Genomic DNA, 21,504 nt, shown 5'->3' on the forward strand with positions numbered 1-21,504 from the left:
GCCTCGTTGTGATACACGATGACGTGTAATTATCTGAAAAACTTTTGCAGTTGTCATGCTACCTGATAGACCCTTAAGTAACCCATCGCGATACGGAACTTGGAGGTTACGCTGACGAGACACGTTGCCTGCCATGTGGCCTACCTAGGGCTGAATCGAAAAAGATATAAGCTCGCCACGATACGCGGCGAACTTTGTTTGTGGTCATCGCGATACGCGACCAGACCAAATTTTAACTATAAAAAGGGAGTCAATCAGCCTTCATTTCTTGTCCAAAAATCACGTCTCTCTCTCTCTCACTTTTCGCTTTATTAAGGTGTTGGTATAATACCTCGAGTAGCCGTAACCAATCTGATCGAATGAAGCTTCGTACACGAATCCAAAAGCTTTACCTGAGCAAGGTAAAACTTTGTACCATCATGCAAAGTTTCTAATCCTGTGATTATCATCGGTTTACACTAATTTAAATATACAACATTGTGTTGAACCTAGGTGCTTAATACCAAGAAGCTCTTTATTTGTAAACTTGCAAGGTGAGACATTCGAATTTTTGTATAACTCATATTGTGTGAGACAATTGGTTTTTCAATATTGTCATGATGATTTTTAAACTTATAAAACTAATAAAAGATAGTCCAAATATTTTCAAAAGATTTTAATTACATTACAGTGATTACGTCTCTGTAGAATTACAGGATGGTTACTACTGGTATTGTGGGGTTTTGTATACAAGGCATGCCTAATGGGCTATTACACGTTACATATTGGACAAGTGTTAGCCAACAAGTAATATGATCACAGCTACGGATACGGTCGAGTGACAAGTGTCTTTCGGTAATTTGTAAGTAGCTAGGTGTAAAAACATTTTAATGTTGTAATTGTAAAAATGTGTCATTTACAAATGAATATACTCACAAGTATTTTCTGCTGATCAAATATTTTAAACATGTTTCAGGTGACTTGCTAGAGACACAGGAATGATGCCTACGGGCCTTCAGTTTAAATAAGTGGCTTGTTACTAGAATAAAGAAATGTGTTTTCTAAATTAGGGTTTATCCCTATAAAACTTTTGTTTGTATAAAAGTGGATTTTATTCCCAGTTTATGAAATAAGAATCATGGTGTTTTTTATAACTCTGATTATTTTCCCCTAACTACGATCTTGATGAAATATTCCACTGCAAATTATTTTAATAAATATTGATATCACCACTCGATGTCCACGACTCCCCTCCCGGGGTATAGGGTCGTGGGCTATGACAGTTGAAGTGGTATCAGAGCCACTAGTTTAAGCAATATGAGTATTTTAATAATACATAATCTTAAAATTAGGAGTTAGGAAATAAATATATTAACCTCTATGTGAACTATATGGATAAGATTCTAACCGCATGTGAATATAAATAATATAATTATTTTGCGAAGTTCCTTGTTTTATTATTTTTGATTAACAGCATGAGTAAGCTTGTATAAGCTTTTCAGAACATATTTGTTAACACTGCGGATATAAAGGATCAAATCGCGACTCTTTATTATTTTTTTGAACGACAATATAATTACTACTAATAATACTACACCGATGTTTGTCACGTAACTCACATTCTCGACCTTCAAAAAATGGATTACCTCTTATAACATCAAGATACCATTTGGGGAAATGCCATTTTATAGCGACTTTTTAAATAAGGGAGAAGAAAATGAAAAGATATATATATTGTCCAAAGTTTGATAATTAATGGAACGGTTTATATCATAAAAACAATGTCTTTCCTCATTTTATTTTTCACGAAAAAATCAATTAATATAATTTTGGCAGTGCCTAAAGATGCTAAAAGAAATATGGAAAAAATCACTAAATATAATTTGTTATACTAAAGTCCGTATACTTATCTAAATTGTATATACATGTAAAAAAATATTTAAAATAATAACTTATCTTGTAAATTAATCAAAATTTGATTAAGTGACATTGAAAACAAATTCTAAAAAAGTTTATATAATCTAACTTTTACCAATTTAAAGAGTAATGAGGGATCATTTTAAATAGTTTTTCTCATTAACATTATGTATATATTCTATACAAAGACTTTAATATAATACAATATATTTTGGTTGAGTGATCATTTTCATATTTGTTTGACATATTTAAAAACATTAATATTCCACATTATGTTTAGTCACATTTTGTAAAATTAAATATGTTTTTTGTAATATATATTAGCCCTTAAATGAAGATATGTATGTTTCATATTATGAAAATATGTTGCTTTTTCTCCAATTGGTGTGCAAAACAACTTTTTATTTGGTTAGAATATAATGGCATCACTTGAGCTTTTTGCCTGGTCAACGTTATTAGCTAACTGTCTTCCTCCAATAGCAGATGTTGGAGATAACATGACGAGTGTGGCTTCCACTACCAAAAATGGTGCTTCGATCATATTCAGTTAAGATTTTGGTGGTGCCTATTAAGATATTATGTCAACTTGGACTACATAGCATATATAGGTTCCTCAATATATCCCATTTATAATCAACAAAAAAATAATAGAATGAATCATAAAAGATGGAAGAATCTTGCCAGTTGTTGGAAGCATTATGCATCAATACTATTTGACCATAATATGATATATTTAAAATCAAAATCTAACTATAATTAACATAAACGAGTTAGGAGTTATGGAGTACACGTACGTTTGTTCTAGTTATTGTGATTTCTAGCATCTAGGAACTACGGGGTTCTAGTAGGCTTCCATTGGGTTCCAAATGGGCATCCCCTTGGGACAGAGCCTCTAGGACCCATCATAGTGGCACCCACAATGAGAAAAAAAATAATCACCATGTTGAAAAGGCTTTAGAAATCGTGTTTGATCTGATTCAATTGCTTGGTTCGTCAGTACATCCTGACAATTGATGGGAACTAATTATAAGTGGAAACTTGTCTTTTAGTAATAACTATTGTAACATCTCGGATTTTTCGTATTTGAATTCATTTATGTTTAACCCGACTCGGAATGTATTAGTGAAATAGGGCTCTTTAGTGGGTTTTAACAATTAATCAATAAATAAGCGAATTAAGGCCCAAACTTATGGATTAAGTTAGGTTTTTTTATGAGGAATGTCGGTAATTAAGTTATCTTGAAGAACAATCTAGAAACTAATCGAATTAGACGAGATTAAGAATTAAAATCGGTTTTTAAAACAAAACGAGTTGTTGACCTGATGATGGTCGCGCTACGTGACGAGATAGGAGACTCCCCCTCGTGATGCGCAAAGGGTGGGTTTTCCTGAATTTTTTATTTTGTCATTTTTAGCCCCTGAACTTTCTAAAATGAGATTTTAAGCCAAAGTAAACAATTTTAATGATTGTTTGACATGTTTAGATGACATAATAATATAAACTAAATTAAACACCAATAAATACTTCTAAATGAAAGTTTTATTGATAACGAAGGATCCGAATACAATCCCGAATCGGAAATAAATACGGATACGAAATTGACTGATGTCACAGCACTCGATTCCAAGAATCAATAAGTAAACAACCGGGCTGTTAATTTCATTCTAGTTACCGAGAAATCTGAAGTAATCAATACATAAACAAATATTTTTTTTAACGGCAGGTGTTACATCTCCCTCTATTAATTCCCGAACTACACAAATTTCTCCATTTCTTGGGATTGAAGCACCCCCTAGAAACCGATATTTTAGATTCTCATTTTGCAAAAGAATCAAAAGTAAGAACTAGTTTGAACTTTGGTTAGTTTTTTTGTGATCTCGTTTTCACCAGAAAAACCAAACTAGAGACCAAGATTTGATGTTTGATTCAAATCTTGTTGTTTACCCATTCAAAAAGTCCAGAACAATTCAAGTCGAAATCGCTTTTGAAGGTTATAGATTATCCAAGTTTGTAAATTGTAAAATTTTATTTGAAATACAGAAAGTTATGATTTTAAATTCTACTGACTATATCTTCAGTTATGAATCAAATTATGGATCCTGAATTATAAATCTCTGAATTTTATAGGCGGGTTAAACGATCCAACTAGTCCTATCTACGCAGCTAAGATAGCCTTTAGACGGGTCCGTATTAAAAGGTAGGTAGGTGAGACGATCCTTCGAATCCGATATATTTATGATTAAGTTAACCTTTTAGACGAGTCATCTAATCCTTTAGACGGGCCATCTAATATGAAATTTTCAAAATTACAATTAGACCTTTAACTTTAACTTTGGCATATTTACCTATATGTCCCTCAACTTTCAAAGTTTGAAAATTTGGCACAAAATTTTTAGGATGTCACACATGTGGATCTATGACTCAAACTAAGAATTGTCAAAAAATAAGATTTAGTGGATGCTACACAACAGATATTACGTTTAATCCTTTAGACGGTCCATCTAATGTGCAAGAACCTAACGAATTGCATCTAAAGACCATCTAACAGATATTACGTTATATAAAAGGAAGTAAAGACTTCGGTATAACAAAGCGTAATACTAGAGGATGTAAGATAGTTGGCTTTATCAGCAGTAGACATAAAGCCAATACATAAGGAGGAAAATGCACAACTGGAATAGTGTTCTATATTGGAAGATCACTGATTGATTGGTGATTTAGAAATAGCCAATCGTGGCTTTATCATCATGTAAATCTGAATTTATGACAGCAAAAACAACATCATGTAAAGAATTATGGTTGAAAAGACCAGCAAAAATAAAAGGCTAGAGGGAAGAAAAAATGACAATAATTGTTGATAAGAGATCAGCCATTGCACTGATGAAGACCTATATATTTCATTGGAGAAGCAAACACATTGACACACTGAAGAGGTAGGTCCCAGCAGAGCCCAGTTGGACCCGCAGGACTCACCTTGAAGAGAGACGTCTGCGCAAAAACCAACTGGATCCGCATGACCCACCATGCTCAGAGACGTGACGTCCTTAAGCGCAGTACGCAAGCTGTTCCCGCAGGAAATGCCTCCCAATGGTGAAGTATTCCGCCTGTTCCCGCAGCTGCGGATACAAGCCATCAGGGAAGGCCACCCGCGCAGCAAGGCTACACGCACAAGGCACTTAGCTCTCAATAATTCAGTAGTCACCTGAAGGAATGAGCAAAGCCGGGAACAATCCCGCACAAAGGCGGGAGGGGGAATACTCCCGCCCAAATAAGCCAGTCCGTACGATACTGGAGGATTTTTTGTACTGTACCTGACGAGGTATGGGCAAAAGATCTGACCAGAGATACGACAGCTCATTGACAACTGTATGGCGAGCAGCATGCTCTTGTACTGTATGTCACTATTAGCCGCTACCTATTCACCAACTCCTGTCATACCACGTGCATAGCCTGCAGTTGGTGGAAAAGGAATAGTACACAGCAGGCCTGGTCACTGTCAGCCGCTGCCTACCCACCAACTACCAGCATGGCACGTGCGTAGGCCACAGTTGGTAGAACAGGAATACTATTCAGCCGGCTATACCTTCTTGGAAACCTACCTTCGGCTATAAATACCCCAAATGGTATGATCATCTAATCTCATCTTGTATCTTACATCTTATACCTGATATCTACTCTAGCAATCTCTTAATATATACTTATATTCAAGAGCAATCTAGTCTGATTCTCACGCCGGAGGGTGGTCACAAGGAGGAACCCCCCCCCTTCTCAGTGACGAGCTCACGGTGTCTGTTTTGCAGGTTATCAGAAGAACCATCTTTGCCGGATCTAACCCCTCGTGGGAAACATCTATTTAATCCCCAGATTATCCGTAATATGCCCGGGGTCGATTAGTGTTTCTTCATTGGCGCCATCCGTGCATAAAAGCTAGAACTTCATTTCTTTTCAGTTTTTTCAAACTCCTGGAAAGATGGTTAAAGAAACTCCGGTAACCACAACCCCAGCTACTGGGGGAAATACCGGCGACTACACAGTTTTTACGAACACTACCCCGGTTACCCAAGCCGGGGCAAGTGCAGTAAATTTTACGAACACTACCCCAGTTACCCAAGCTGGGGCAAGTGCAGTAAATAATCGCTCACTGGGATTCACCGATACCCAGTTAGAGAGACAACGAACGAGGCTCCCCCGCCAAACACTCGATGAAGTTAAAGCGTGGGCGGAAGCACGTCAAAAAGAATTCCAAGCTGAGTTGGATGAACGCTTACGTTTACTCCAACAGGCTGATGAACTCGTAGAGTACTTTGACGATGATTCGGAGGAATCCGATAGTGACGCAAACCCTCGTCATAGGGCGAAAGGGAAGCGTAAGGAAACGGACTCCCAACCGAGAAGGCATTTTGGAGAAACCTTCAAACCAAAAAACGCGGGTGGAAACCAACGTGACTTCTCCAAAACATTTACACCAACTGCTGCAAAGGTGGGAACGTCCAAATTTGCAAGGGACATTGCGGAAGCAATCGTCCCGAAAAGTGCCAAACAGATGTCCAACATTGGCACTTACGATGGTATATCTGATCCAGACGATCATTTGAACAGGTTCATAGCGGGGGCAACCGTCAGTAGTTGGACGGAACCTACGTGGTGTTACATGTTCCAAATGACGCTTGTTGGGCCAGCTAGAGCGTGGTTCGATCGTCTACCGGTCAACCACATCTACGACTGGGCAGACTTCCAACAGAAGTTTAGCCAACACTTCAGCCAACAAAGAAAGTATACCGAAGAGCAATGGACAATCCTCAAATGCATTCGAGAGGAAGATGAATCTTTGCCAGACTTCATCACTCGCTTCAACTCAAAGAAGCTAAGTCTGGGTAATATTAGCGAAGATCTTGTTCGCGCTGCTTTTATCCAGGGCGCGAACGACCCAGAGCTCATCCGCACCTTAACGGGTAAGGATGGCATGCCATCCACATGGGATGCCATCATGACAGCAGCTAAACGCTTTGCGGAAACGGAGAAGCAACTGGGTAGAGATCTCCCCCAGACACAAACCTCTACACCCAGAAAACAAGAGAAGACAACGTCCTTACCGCCCGACTAAACAAAAAGCGGAAGCTAGGCATTTGGCAGTCAAGGGTAAACTTTGACACCTCATCCGGCTTGCAACATCGGTTAGGCGGAAGGGATAACGTACAGTCGAACCAGAACTCCAGATGGACGCCACTCACCAAAAGCGTCACCGAGATATTCGCCACTGAGGAGCTCCCATGGCCAAAGGCTCCAATAATCCGACATCGTCACAATGCTGATCGGAGCAAATACTGTGACTTTCACAGGACAAAAGGCCATAACACTGAAGAATGCACAGACGTAAAGGACATGGTCGAAGCATTTGTCAGAGATGGGACGCTCGCGCACCTCGTGGCGCAATGAACGCTGAGCAGGCTGATGCGTGTAGAACCCCAGTTGGGGAAAACACGAATAAAATTGCAGCTTCAATGTTGGAGACGACATACTGCGTAAACAACGAGATCCCGAACCAGGTGCATATCGGCTCGATGGCACTCCCATCCCAACAACATGGAAGGGAGCTCAATTACACAGTTTACATGTAGATCAATTCCAAATTTGTAAAGAAAAGGCCCAGAGCCACTTCTAATGGAAATGATTCTCCTTAGAACATCGACGCTGATGATTTTACATTTATACTTATGAACTTTCCACACGGATATGCCGGTCTTCACCGCATACATAAGTGTGAAAGAAGTCGTTGCGTGGGGAAGGCGGCAAAACCCGCATAAACCCAAAAAACGGGAAACCTTCACGCAGGTCAGTTAAAGGTAAAGTTCAGTCATCCCACTAAATGAAAGTGCCGGTCTATCCGCACGAATCATGATAAGAGGAAACTGAACACTAACCTATTAACAACCGCGCGTCGAACGGTTAATTTATTCAACATTGATGCCGGTTTTCACCGCAAAATTACGTGGAAAGTCGTTGCGTGGGGAAGGCGGCAAAACCCGCATAAACCCAAAAAACGGCAAACCTTCACGCAGGTCAGTCATAGGTAAACTTTGGTCATCCAACTAAATGAAAGTGCCGGTCCTAACCGCACAAATCATGGGAGGAAACCGAACCTATTGACAACCGCGCGTCGAACGGTTAACTTATTCAAAATACTTTAGAAAATTTCTAACAGAAGGATGAGGAAAACCACCACGCAGGTTAGATGTAGGTAAAGTTTAGCCATCCTACTAAGTGCAAGTGACGGTCCTACCCGCACAATCACGAAAGAGGAAGCAAAACTTCAACCTATTATCTACCACGTTCAAAGGTTAACTTATTCTAAACACTTAGAAAATTTCTAAAAAGATGAGGAAAACCTCCACGCAGGTCAGATATAGGTAAAGTTTAGCCATCCTACTAAGTGCAAGTGACGGTCCTACCAGCACAATCACGAAGGAGGAAGCAAAACTTCAACCTATTATCTACCACGTTCAAAGGTTAACTTATTCTAAACACTTGGAAAATTGCTAACTTAAACTAAAGTATGCATGAGCAAGTCATATAACGTTTATAAAGCAAGTCATCCAGTGAAAGTAGCGGTCTTACCCGCACAAAGATTTTTATTTCATAATATTCATTACAATATTGGCCGGGTAACTACCCGCCTACAAGAATATAAATCTATACAAGCTAAACCTATCCTAACAGTGGGAAGGGATCTTCAGGATCAAGCTTCAGGACCACTTCCACTTGGACCAGCACCATCAGTAGAGCGTGGCGGTTCAAGGAAAGCTTTAAGGATAGCTAGCCCATCATCAGCAGCAGCAACTTCGTTCACCTTCTCCACCACCGGATGCGGGAATGCGGCATACTGATTCACTGCTTGGTCATAAACAGCTTCAGTATCCACATCATACAAAGGGAAGTTGGAAGGCGGGATGCCTTTCTCAACGAACCCTAGACCAAGCAGGAAGCCGGCCTTTTCCCCATCCTCATGAGAAGCGTTGAGGGCTGCGCTCATGGCATCGTCGTATGATGTGTCCGTGAAGACTCGATGCACAACCTACAAAAAAAATATACAAGTATCAAAACCTTTTCTATTTACAAAGAAAAGCGTGAAGACATTATGAAGCTAAGCTTACCTGAGACAACGCTTCTCGAAGAAGCCATTCCTTGGCAACCAGAGCCTCCTGGAGGGCAGCTTGAGCTTGGTTACGGGCGCGTTCGGCTTCACTTTTGTTGAGGTTGGCAAGCAACACTTCTTTAGCCGCAGCCTCTTCAACGCCCTTTAGCTTCCGCTCAGTGTAGTCAAGCACCCCCCTCTGGTCCAAGATCTCTTGGAGTTTCTTGGCGCCTTCCATCGCCAAGGCATCATGAGCCTGTTGGAGCGCCTCTAGTTTGGCTTTAAGTTCCTCATTCTCGAGGCGTAAAGGCTCAGCAACAGCTTCAGCCTTGGTGGCCCTCTCAGTTGCTCCGTGCAGTTTCCTTAGCCAGCCGAAGCTGTTCGTTAACAGCTTGGGCAGCCTTGGAACGGGCCTCGAGACGGGCCTGAACTTCAACCTCGAGGGCCTTGAAGGCCTTCTCCTTTTCCGCAGCCACTGCGGTAAGCCTCTTGTTCTCCTCCCGGACAGCCCGCGCCTGAGCTACTTCTTGGATGCGAGCTGCTTTTAACTTGTCGTTTTCACGACAAAGCAGCTCGACGCGCGGCTGCATCCGGGCAAGGAGAATCCGTAGCTCATTGGTTAGCCTACCCTCCTGGTAGCTAGCCATTGCTTCCCCCAACGCACCACTGGGAGCTGCGTGACGAGCCCACTCCACGCACTCCACAGGCGTGCGAAGGGTTGTTCCTCGGCGGATGTTCCATCGTGGAACATACACTTCATTGGAATCCGACACTGCAAAAAACAAAAAGCAGTTAGGAAAAGATGATATATATATAAAAAGGCCAAAAGAACCCTACGCACCTGTAGGGTCGACAACAGGCCGATAGCCGCCAAACCCATCACCTGAACCCAAGGGAAATCCGTCCAAGAGGTCAGGCAGATGGGAAGGAGGCAGAGGTTGGCAAGAAGCCCCAAGCATACCTGAAGGATCGACCGTCGTTGCCGATAACGGAGGAGGCATGGTGAAGGCCGCCGCGGTAGTAGAAACCAACGGAGGTGAACTCACCGTAGGTGAACTCACAACCGTGGTCGCCGCTGCGGAGTCCGCAGAAAAAGTAACCGCCGGCTCAGTGAAAGATTCAGTAAATATGGCACTGACAGCCGGCGGTGATATCATCACAGTTGGAACAGTTGGCTCAACTGGCTGAGCAACTGAACCAACTGAAGCAGGCGCAGCCGCCTGGGTCGTCGCCTCAGGTAGGCTGACCAAGCCTACCGTCATGGGTCCGGAGGTACTCCTCCCCGCTCCACCCTGGAATGCGGTAGCATCCACGCCTGCACAAGGAAGATAAGTATTAATGATGGAAAGCTATGAAGTCAAAAATAAAGAAGTTTGTACTTACGGGTTTTCTTGAGCCTAAAAGTGCGGACATGCGGGGACGAACCCGATGGAGCCGGCCTCTTTACGCCGCTCACCGTCGTCATCCTGGGCTCTCCGGAGGTGACAGTCGTCGCAGCCTCCGGAGCAGTGGTCTTATCACCACCAGGGTTCCCCGCCACCTCCTCGCTCTCGGTCTCTGAATCAGACCGAGGCACCGGATCGGCAGTAGAGGCCACCTTCGCCTTCCCCTTCCCGACGGCAGCCTTCTTTTTCCGCACCAACGGAGGACCATCTGCGGATTCCTCATCAGAACACAAGATTAGAGGAATTCCAGCAGAAGTTTCAGCATTGAGGGGTCGAGGGTTGAATAACGCCTTACCTGGCCGCCTGGCGCTCAGGATCTCGTGGCCTGGCGGGTAGACCTTCACGAACCAATCCGCCGTCTGTTCAAGGATGGGCAACTCGTTCTCATCTAGATCACGAGTACCCATCCGAGCGGGACTATCAGCCTCCCGCGGATGCAGGAGCGACTGCAAGTCGTTCCCCTCTGAAATAAAAGAAAAACAGTTAGAAGACAAACCTATATAAACAAAGAAGACAGAGCATACCGTAAGGGACAGAGTTCAAACCGTATTCAAGGACGATCGGGATCTTTTACGCCTCCGCATCCTTCCACACCCGGCTCATCCCGAGCATCACCATCCCGGACTCCGCAAAGCGGTAAACCGGAGATTGGACTCGGGAAATCTTTGAGAACCATTCCGCCTCCTGGTAGTTGGAGGCGTGAAGGCTGGGGAGTGCTTGCCCATTCTTAAACTTCATGGCAAGAGGGATGGCGCGAGCGGAGATATAAAAGAACTCCCGCTTCCATGAACGAAGACTGCGCTCGGTTGTGCAAATCTTCAAACCCTTGATCCGGGTTATCAGAGTATACCACCCCTGGATGCACCTCCAAGAGTAGAAGGTCATCAGGCGGTCGACGAAGGGCTCAACGCCCAGAATCCGGCACACCCACTCGAAGTGGCGAATCTTTGCGATCGCCATCTGGTGTACCTCGGTCAGGTGTACACCGTGCTTCTCCAGAACACGGTACACAAACTTCGTCAAGGGGAACCTAAGATTCCCATAGACAAAGAATGCGGCATATACCCCGATCTTGCCTCTGGGGGCATCATACACCGTCTGATGAGGTTCAGGAAACTCAGGCTCGAAAGACTCGAGCATGAACTTCCTGACGATGTACTGATATAGATCGACAGGCAGAGCACACTGGCACTCGCCAGCAGTACTCTTGTCATCCTTGTCGGACGTGGATGACGGGTTCTCGGCGTACACCCCAGCCTCCTGGGCTGTAGCCTCAAAATCGTGAGCAGAAGACATCTTGCAGGTATGAAAGAGAACGATTTCAAGAGAATGCTCGACTGAAAAGGTGAGTATTCGCCGGAAATCGTTTTGAAGATGAAGAGAAAAGTGAGTGTGGATTACAAAGGACCCTCTCCCCCTTTATATACTAATCGCAATCAATGCGATGAATTTAATGCGGAAGAGAGAGAAATTGCAGGTGCAATGAAACTATGACACGTGGCAAAGAGCAAGCTGGCAACAGCTGTTGAAAGGACGCGTGCCATTAATTTCGCGGCCACGCGCCCGAAAAATCGCGCCCACGCGCCTGAAAAGGCGTCTGGAATGACCATGTACTGTCACGTCACCATAACTTCCTGCACGTCCTGACACAGTCAGAAGAAACCGTCGCACGACGTTTCAACAGTTTGGACTGTTCTTATCCTTTCACTAACTCTTCGAATTTCAAAAATTCAAAAAGATTCAAAAGTAAGCGGGAAAATACCCCTTACCTTGGCAACCAAGTAACTGTAAGACAGGTGCGGGTACAGTGTCAAGGCAAAACCCTTCACATACTTAGCACCTGCAGGGAATTGAAGCCAAGAATACCTCGGCGACCAAGTAACTCTAAGACGGGTGCGGGTACAGTGTCAAGGCAAAACCCTTCACATACTTAGCACCCGCAGAGAATTGACGCCAGGAATACCTCGGCGACCAAGTAACTATAAGACGGGTGCGGGTACAGTGTCAAGGCAAAACCCTTCACATACTTAGCACCCGCAGGGAATTGACGGCAGGAATACCTCGGCGACCAAGTAACTATAAGACGGGTGCGGGTACAGTGTTAAGGCAAAACCCTTCACATACTTAGCACCCGCAGGGAATTGACGCCAGGAATACCTTGGAAGTAAAGTAACCGTAAGACGAGTGCGGGTACAGTGTCAAGGCAAAACCCTTCACATACCTAGCGCTCCGCAGGGAATTGAAACCAAGAAGGATCTTCTGGGCAATGCTTGCGGAAACGGGAATAACATCCCCGCATAGCGGGAACGTCGAGAACTACATTGTTTGAAGCTCCAAGATGGAATTGGTGGTTTTAACATAATTGATCACTATGTTCAAAACTACCAAAACCTCATGGAGAATCCACACAAGTGGGACTCAACGCTCCTGACTTGCGAGGAGGTTACAGACCTACCCGCATCATACCCAAAGATCAAGCAGGAAAGTCGGGAATTTCTGCAAGTGACATTAGGACTTCCGCGGGAAGAATCCCCATGGAAAACCTTAAAACTAAACCCTTTTCAAAACCCTTTGCTTAAGTCCAAAAGTTCACCTCACTTTATTAAACATTCATGAGAAGAACATTGGACTGGGGGGACCTGAAGAGGTAGGTCCCAGCAGAGCCCAGTTGGACCCGCAGGACTCACCTTGAAGAGAGACGTCTGCGCAGAAACCAACTGGATCCGCAGGACCCACCATGCTCAGAGACGTGACGTCCTTACGCGCAGTACGCAAGCTGTTCCCGCAGGAAATGCCTCCCAATGGTGAAGTACTCCGCCTGTTCCCGCAGCTGCGGATACAAGCCATCAGGGAAGGCCACCCGCGCAGCAAGGCTACTCGCACAAGGCACTTAGCTCTCAATAATTCAGTAGTCACCTGAAGGAATGAGCAAAGCCGGGAACAATCCCGCACAAAGGCGGGAGGGGGAATACTCCCGCCCAAATAAGCCAGTCCGTACGATACTGGAGGATCTTTTGTACTGTACCTGACGAGGTATGGGCAAAAGATCTGACCAGAGATACGACAGCTCATTGACAACAGTATGGCGAGCAGCATGCTCTTGTACTGTATGTCACTATTAGCCGCTACCTACTCACCAACTCCTGTCATACCACGTGCATAGCCTGCAGTTGGTGGAAAAGGAATAGTACACAGCAGGCCTGGTCACTGTCAGCCGCTGCCTACCCACCAACTACCAGCATGGCACGTGCGTAGGCCACAGTTGGTAGAACAGGAATACTATTCAGCCGGCTATACCTTCTTGGAAACCTACATTCGGTTATAAATACCCCAAATGGTATGATCATCTAATCTCATCTTGTATCTTACATCTTATACCTGATATCTGCTCTAGCAATCTCTTAATATATACTTATATTCAAGAGCAATCTAGTCTGATTCTCACGCCGGAGGGTGGTCACAAGGAGGAACCCCCCCTTCTCAGTGACGAGCTCACGGTGTCTGTTTTGCAGGTTATCAGAAGAACCATCTTTGCCGGATCTAACCCCTCGTGGGAAACATCTATTTAACCCCCAGATTATCCGTAATCTGCCCGGGGTCGATTAGTGTTTCTTCACACACGCTATCAATTCATAAGGGAATGCAATGAGAATGAAGAAATCACGGTTAAACATTCAGGTGGAGACTTTCAGCGGGCGGATGTCATAATAAAGGCCCAAGAGTCAAATTTATCAGTATGAGAGAACTACTTAGTGTTAAGGATTACTTCAACATGGTCATGATTAAGTAGGTGATTGTTGGATATAAGAATGATCATTCACCTAAAAAAAACTTTGAAACTATCTAAGTGTTGTCATATTGTAAACATACCCATAAGGTTGTGATGGTTCGATGTACAACATTGTGTCAATAAGAGAAGAAGGCGATGACTATAATGTCTATCGATGTGTAAACTTTTAGGTTACTTTCCAATTGTTTAATTCAAGACTCATTTGTTATTTTTAAATCTTTTATCAATTTATCAAGTCAGTTACTTGTGATCAGTGGCGGATCCAGGAATTTTTTTAGGTGGTTCCCTCTTAATTTATAAGGTGGTTCCTACGCGTCTTCTATATATCCGTACACTATTATTTCGAAACTCGGGTGGTTCCGGGGAACCACCCGTTTGTATGCTGGATCCGCCAATGCTTGTGATAATCAATTCAGGACAAAAGTATGTGCTTCGGTGTGGAAGACTAAGAAATGGATAAGAAAGGCACTTAAAAGAGAAACGCGAGAGCGAAACCTGTTTTGAGGAGCAGTGATTGTGAGAGGAAAGAGAGATTGGTCGTCTGCATAATTTCTTTGGGGCTGGCCAACATGAACGGTGGGGAGCGAAGTTCGTTGAATAGCAACGATAACGATGAAGAAGCTACGAGTAAAAAAGGAAAAATTAAAATAATGTATATGCAAACAATGGCCCTCCAAATATTACACTTTATTATACGAAGTAATATACTTACTACTTAAATTTTCTAGTAAATACTTGTTTTGTAATTATAATCACTATTTAAACACTCATGAAGTGGTGCTCAAGGATGAATGTGACATTTTGTTGTTGACAATGTTGTCATTGTTTTGCAAGCTAGCAAGCGCCCATCGATGCCTTAGTCCTTACTTACAGATGCCCATATGCAAACTTCGATGGATGCCTCGAAAGGGATTCGTTCAAATACTATACCTTGATGATATGAACAACATCCTAGGAATATAGAAATTACAAATTTTTAAAGAAAAAAAAAATCAAAATGACCCATTTGACTAATAAATTTTACAAAATAGCCAACTAGTGTTAGAAAACTGTCTTTCAACACAAAATAAAAATTCAGTCCTAGCATGTCAGATTTTAAATCTTGGTGCATGTAAATTCTATTTGCTATACCAAGTCAAAATCCGTTGCATGAGCACACTAGGGTGTGTCATGTGGAAAATTTTCAATAACTGAAATATTTTGTTAGTTATTTTTATTTTTTGAAAGAAAAATAAAACACTTTCTTAATTAAAATTAGGTAAGTCGTATGATATTATTATGTAACAAAAACAAATCATGACTAATTTTGTTAAAATTACTAGTGAAAATGATTATTTTGGTTCATTTTCCCATATTTAAAATCTGGCTAGTTAAAACATTATAGAAGAAAATATTTTTATGAAGATGCTCTTTTGCTCTTTCTGTGGTTCACATAATAAGATGCGTGTATATATTCACCCAAGTGGACCAACTTTTCCTCCTATTTATAAGGAACTCCCATTGATGACACCCTTCAAACCATCCCTTGACTTCACTTCATCTCATTTGACTGCATCATTTCCTCTACTTCAAAATGGCATCAAGCTCCATGTATTCAAGCAGCTCTACCTCCACTTGGACACCCCAACAGAACAAACTATTTGAAAGAGCCCTTGCGGTTTTTGACCGCGATACACCCGATCGGTGGCAAAAGATTGCTCGGGCGGTGGGCGGTAAAACCACAGAAGAAGTGAAGAGACACTATGAAGTGCTGATTCAAGACCTTAGGCACATCGAGGCCGGCAATGTTCCTTTTCCCGACTATAGACGTTAGTTAGCTTTGATTCAATGAGGTAAATCAATAATGTGATTCAGTCGATGATCGATCACTAAATACACAATTCGCTTTCATCGGCCGGATCTATCATGTATCTGTCGGTAATGTCTGAATGATTTCATATATTGTAATATTGTTGAATTTCATCGTTATATAAGCTATAATATTTCAATGTCGGATATCTTATATTTAAGACGCTAAAATAATTATGGCGGGAAAGCTGGCACAAAAATTGAGCATATCCCAAATGTTGTGGCTATAGCTCACTTGCTTAAAGTGGCTTCCGTCTAACTCTCACAAATCTCTTGGCCGCATCAACAAAGAGATATTACCGGGAAATTTGCATTGCTAATGATGTTAAGTGAAAATTATTAGAGTACTTTCTAAGGGAAATGGTGGTTATGTTGACAACTTAAGAGTTGAGATTAATGTTTTAAAAACTAGAAAGATAACTCGACCGGCCCACTATTGATTCAATGGTGAGACTTGTCTTGTAACCACACATGTCTAGTTACTTTTAAAATATATTTAGATATAATATGTTAAAAAAAAACCATATATGATATCTCCTTTCTAAAAGATATAAAAACAAACAATGAAGCGGTTTTTTTTAAGGATATAACATATAGTTTGACATCATAAATGTAGAAAAATATTTTCCTTGATTAGATTACAAATAAATATATATTTAGAGGTATGGTTCCCGGCCAACCGTTAGGTAGGCCGTCAGGTTTTAACGATAATAATCAGTGCATATAAAAGTTTGATGTGTTGAAACAAATGTTGTAATATGATAATCTGTCTCGCTTAAGCGTTACATTGTGATATACTGATATATATGGTAATATGATAAATCTTTTCCATAAAGGGGTGTTTGGAGTTATAGTGTGCATGACAGTGGGTTTGAAGATACAGAACTAGTTACCTAGCTACTTAATTAACATAAAGCTTTAAATAAATCATTTATATTATAGAGATATAATTAATTAAGCTACACTTAGTGTCGTTTAAACAAAAATGACCAAGATACCAATAATATCTGTTTGAATCGTTTGATAACTTGGTGAAATGAGAATAAGAATTTCCCCTCTGTTGGTAGCTATAATCCCAAATCCAAATTTAAAGAATATGATTCTTAAATTAATAACCTCATATTGATAACCAACTTCTATCATTGTCACTTTAATTCTTTAATTTTCGAATCATGAATCTAGACACAGAAAATGTTTGCCAACTGACAAGATGATCGGCAACCGGATCACATCGGGGTAGAAAGATAGTTGAGATAATTAAGGGAGAATGAAATAACAGCATATTATTGTTGTTGTTAGCGTGTTACACGCACCTTTAATGATTAAATTGGGTATTAGTTAAAACTGTGTAAATTCACTACTATTTTCTTAGGTTGTTGTCATGTTCTATTAATTTGTTAATAGAACAAATTATAGAAAAAAATTTGCTTATAAAATTTTTGGTATGAAATTTGTTAAACATCTTTGGCAAAGCAAATAATGAAAATCAAGCACGCGTATAAAAATCAAATACAAAAACTAACCCTATTCACATATGAACTGTGCCAGCAAATATATTTCATCATCTCCATAATCGAAAAGCAACCAGTTAAACGATATATATATGTGTATATATATATATATATATTACGAAATGCACGAACTATTCGACTTAGTAGAAAACGCTAAGAAAACGTGATTTTGTAGTAACTCTTAATGATTCTCTTTCAATAGTTACTACTAATTGAAGACCTAGAGGTCATTTGTTGATTTTTTACGTTTTACTATTAATTTTTAACGTTAAAGAGTAATACTATTGATGTAAAAGATTAGAATTTCTAGCAAGGTGGCGGAAGAAAAACTACAACAGTACCAACCATGTTAGCACTTATCACTATTTTTAACGTTGAAGAATTATTATTGATTTATTAATGTATAAAAGATTAGAATTCTAGCAAGGTGCTAGAAGAAATACTACACCACCCACTATTTTAGCAAATCAAAATAAAACTACACCATATATTGTGATCATTCAAAATACGAGAGTTCGACCTGTTCTCTATGCAAAGTATCCAAGCATCTTGATCTCGTCGATTAGCCTTGATACTTAAGATTGATAACTGAGTGATGGTATTTACTTATTTTTATTTTTGTAGTTAATTTGCAACTCATGTGTGTATGAAAATCTCTAGGCCCGAGCAATGAGCAATTATTTCCATTCTGGATTTCAATTTAAATCTTTGTTTCTTATCTTTTTCATCTAACATTTTTTTAGATAGAAGACCCTTGATTCAAATATAGTTTATATTTATTGTAAATCATGAATAAGTAAATAAAATGAAAAAAAATGTTACAGTAAGTTCGAAATAATTATCATACATCTAAAAAGTGTTGCAGAAGCCGGTTTACTCTTTCACAAGAAGCATGACGTACGTTAATAAGTAGTAAATCAAATACAGTTATGGAGCGAACAAAAAGAATAATAAAGAAGACTAAAGATATTAATATTAGTTTAAAGCAGAAAAAAAAAAAAGAACAAAATAATTTGACCGGCAAAAGGAAAAAAAGGCTGCTACTTAGAAAACTAAAGCTAAACAGATCTAAATCTAACACATCGACATAACGTAAAGAATTTAAACAAGAAAAACGTCGACCCCACTAATCCACGTCATCATGGGGGGACTGCAGTGCACGCCACGCCACGTCATATTTTATATAATATATAATATTATATTTTTCATCTAGTAAAGTCACGCACTAGGCCTGGTCTGTCAGTGACGTTAAGCCGCCAAGAAAGGAACGTCGAATCTCTGTCGTCCACGTCATCCATGAACCTAAACTCATTCGATGCCGCCGGTGAGTAGCATGATGGCGTCTTATGACCGGATGATTGTGAGTAATCATTAACCCATTGGTTACTGTTCATCATGTATTGGTGGTGGTGGTGGCATCCCTCCGTCACATCGCTGCCGTAAGTAACCGTTGCTGCGGCTGCCTTGTTTGCCCGTCGCTCCTCCTTCTTGTATCGAATTCCGCATGCATTGCACAACGACTGCAAATATATTTACGGTCAGTTAGTAACTTTTTTGTCGAATATTTTCGTTAAGTTTTAATTTCATTAATTTTGAAACCCAAATTTCCAAATAATGATTTGTATTATTATTTAAATCGCGTATCTCTATCACGATTTACCATTCAATGAATCACAAATTTTATTTTATTAATTTTGGACATTTTGGTTAAGTATTTTTGAACATTTTGATTAAGTTTTCATTTTATTAAATCTGAAAACTCAAATTTTCAAATAATGAATTTATCCTTTTTTTATATATAATCTACTTACACCAATTTATCATTCAGTGAATAACTAAAAAATTATCAACCTAATCCCCTGTTCAAATCATGGAATAGAATATATAAATTAAAAAAAAAACGGATTTCTTTTCATCAACGAAATCTTGTTGGAATTGCATGTCCTTTTCGAGTTCATCCTTCGGAACCATAGCACATCCTGAATATATAATTTGAGATGGTATTTTGTAAGAGGTGTTTGGGATTCCTTATTTTACCTTCTTATAACTTTTCATTATGTTAATAAGTTACAAAAGTGTAGCTTATGGAACTTTTACTCTCACAATATAAGAAATCCCAAACACCTCATTACTTTTTAAAAAGTTTATAAGTTTTAAGTCGGTGAAAATAAACAATCGCAAACACCCCCTAAATATGTAATTATTTTGAATAGAATAAATTACCTTAGGGCCGCGAGGTCCATTTCTCCATAGTGGAGTAGAAGTGGTGTCGCAATTAGCACAACGCCTAGAAAACAAACTATCACCGCCATGATTAGCTTTGCGAGGCGATGGTGCAGCCGAATGACTAGAAGGTTGCAAAATGTTCCACCAACTCGACCCACGACGCTTCTCATGGTGCGTTTTCGAGCTTTTTTCATACTCGTGTGTCGAGCGAGTGGAAGGTGTGCCCAAAGACAAGGTGCAATCCACCGAAGAAGGTGAAGAGGACCCATAGGCACACATTTGTTGGTCATAATCATATGACATTGGGAACATGTTAGAGAATGAGTTTGGCTGATGATAATGGTAGAGACCAGATGAGCATGGACCCATCATGGTTGCACCAGTGCACCTGTTCATGGTTGTGATATAAGATGATGAAATAGGGGTCAAAGGGGTGACGTTAACCTGTGTAAGTTACTATAAATAAATGAAGATTTGTGGGACCAGTGAACAATAGAAGAGTAGGGGATGTGATGATGAAAGGGTGGGGGTTGGGGGGTTTATATAGGTGTACATGAGTGGGTCCAGTTCAAGTGAAGTTGCAGGACTGAATATTCCACATATGTTTTTTTGTCGTTTTGTCTTGTCCTTGCAATCATCTCATTTTTAAAGAAAGTAAAATTATCAAAATTTTATTATAAAATTATGTTTTGGTACTTTCATTTGCCTCCTCAAAACATATATTTTATAGTTTTGTGATATCAAAAGACTTATAAAAGTTGGTATTCTGATCAAGGTATAGTGACGATTGAAGCTTGATATCTTATGATCTTATGTTCAAATTCCTCTTTGATGGTGTTGCTTGATGATTCTAACCTTAAACTAGTATAAACGATTGACATCCCATATCCCATTTCAGAATGATTAAGTTGGATATGAAAATAGCTTCAAACTGTGTTGGAAAAAAATTTTAAGAGTATAATATATAAAAATACAGATGTGTGGTTACGAATTTATCAAATTACACTAGCATTATTATTTAGTTATTTTATTATAATATTGCATATGAAAGGGAGAAAAGGAGATGGGAGTACATATACAGTGCAATGATGGATTTGGTAGATTGCTTTTTAGCTTTGTATCTTTTTGTCGTCTCTAAGTTTCATTATTGAATTTGTTTTTATTTATATTGTTTTTACAAGCAAAGTCGAACATTTTATTATTCAACTCGAACATTTTATTATTCAAGTCCAATGAGGATGCAATATACATCATATTGGCTAACATGAACGTCTCAAAGCGACCTAAGCAGCCCTAAAATGATAAAAAGACTGGAAACTCCAAAATAATGAAAAGTATGTAACGTTTAATGTTTGGAAGTTTTAAATGTACAATTCTATTTTATCTTTTAAACCATGTCAATATAAATTACATTAAAAACAGAGTTGTATTTGATATAAAATAATTCTTTTTGTATTAAAGATATACATCAATAAATATTTTATTTTGTATAAACTCTCATCTTGGGTTACTACTGAAAGTAAAAGTACCTCATTTTCCCTTACTAGCTATAGCCGTTAAATTATTTATTTACATTTTGCATACAGTAGATACGTTTAGTCTTATCCTTATCGTTTTTTTCTATTTTCAAACATCTTTGTATTCATTATTTGATAC

General features: G+C 40.0%; 1 protein-coding gene and 1 pseudogene across 1 annotated transcript; one reads left to right on the plus strand and one right to left on the minus strand.

Moving 5' to 3' along the window:
* Positions 1-15,829: 15,829 nt before the first annotated feature.
* On the plus strand, positions 15,830-16,076 carry LOC143614768 (protein RADIALIS-like 1 pseudogene; annotated as a pseudogene).
* Positions 16,077-18,827: 2,751 nt separating this feature from the next.
* LOC143614774 (GATA transcription factor 19-like) lies at positions 18,828-20,259 on the minus strand. The gene is made up of 2 exons (XM_077088107.1): positions 19,846-20,259; positions 18,828-19,142 (listed from the first exon to the last, which is right to left on the minus strand). The coding sequence occupies exons 1-2, from the start codon at positions 20,242-20,244 to the stop codon at positions 18,828-18,830; spliced, it is 714 nt and encodes a 237-aa protein (XP_076944222.1). The 5' UTR covers positions 20,245-20,259.
* Positions 20,260-21,504: the final 1,245 nt, after the last annotated feature.

The sequence above is a fragment of the Bidens hawaiensis genome, unplaced genomic scaffold, assembly GCF_021521415.1.
Source record: "Bidens hawaiensis isolate Kalapana, Puna unplaced genomic scaffold, B.hawaiensis_p1.1 tig00041022_1, whole genome shotgun sequence".
NCBI lineage: Eukaryota > Viridiplantae > Streptophyta > Magnoliopsida > Asterales > Asteraceae > Bidens > Bidens hawaiensis.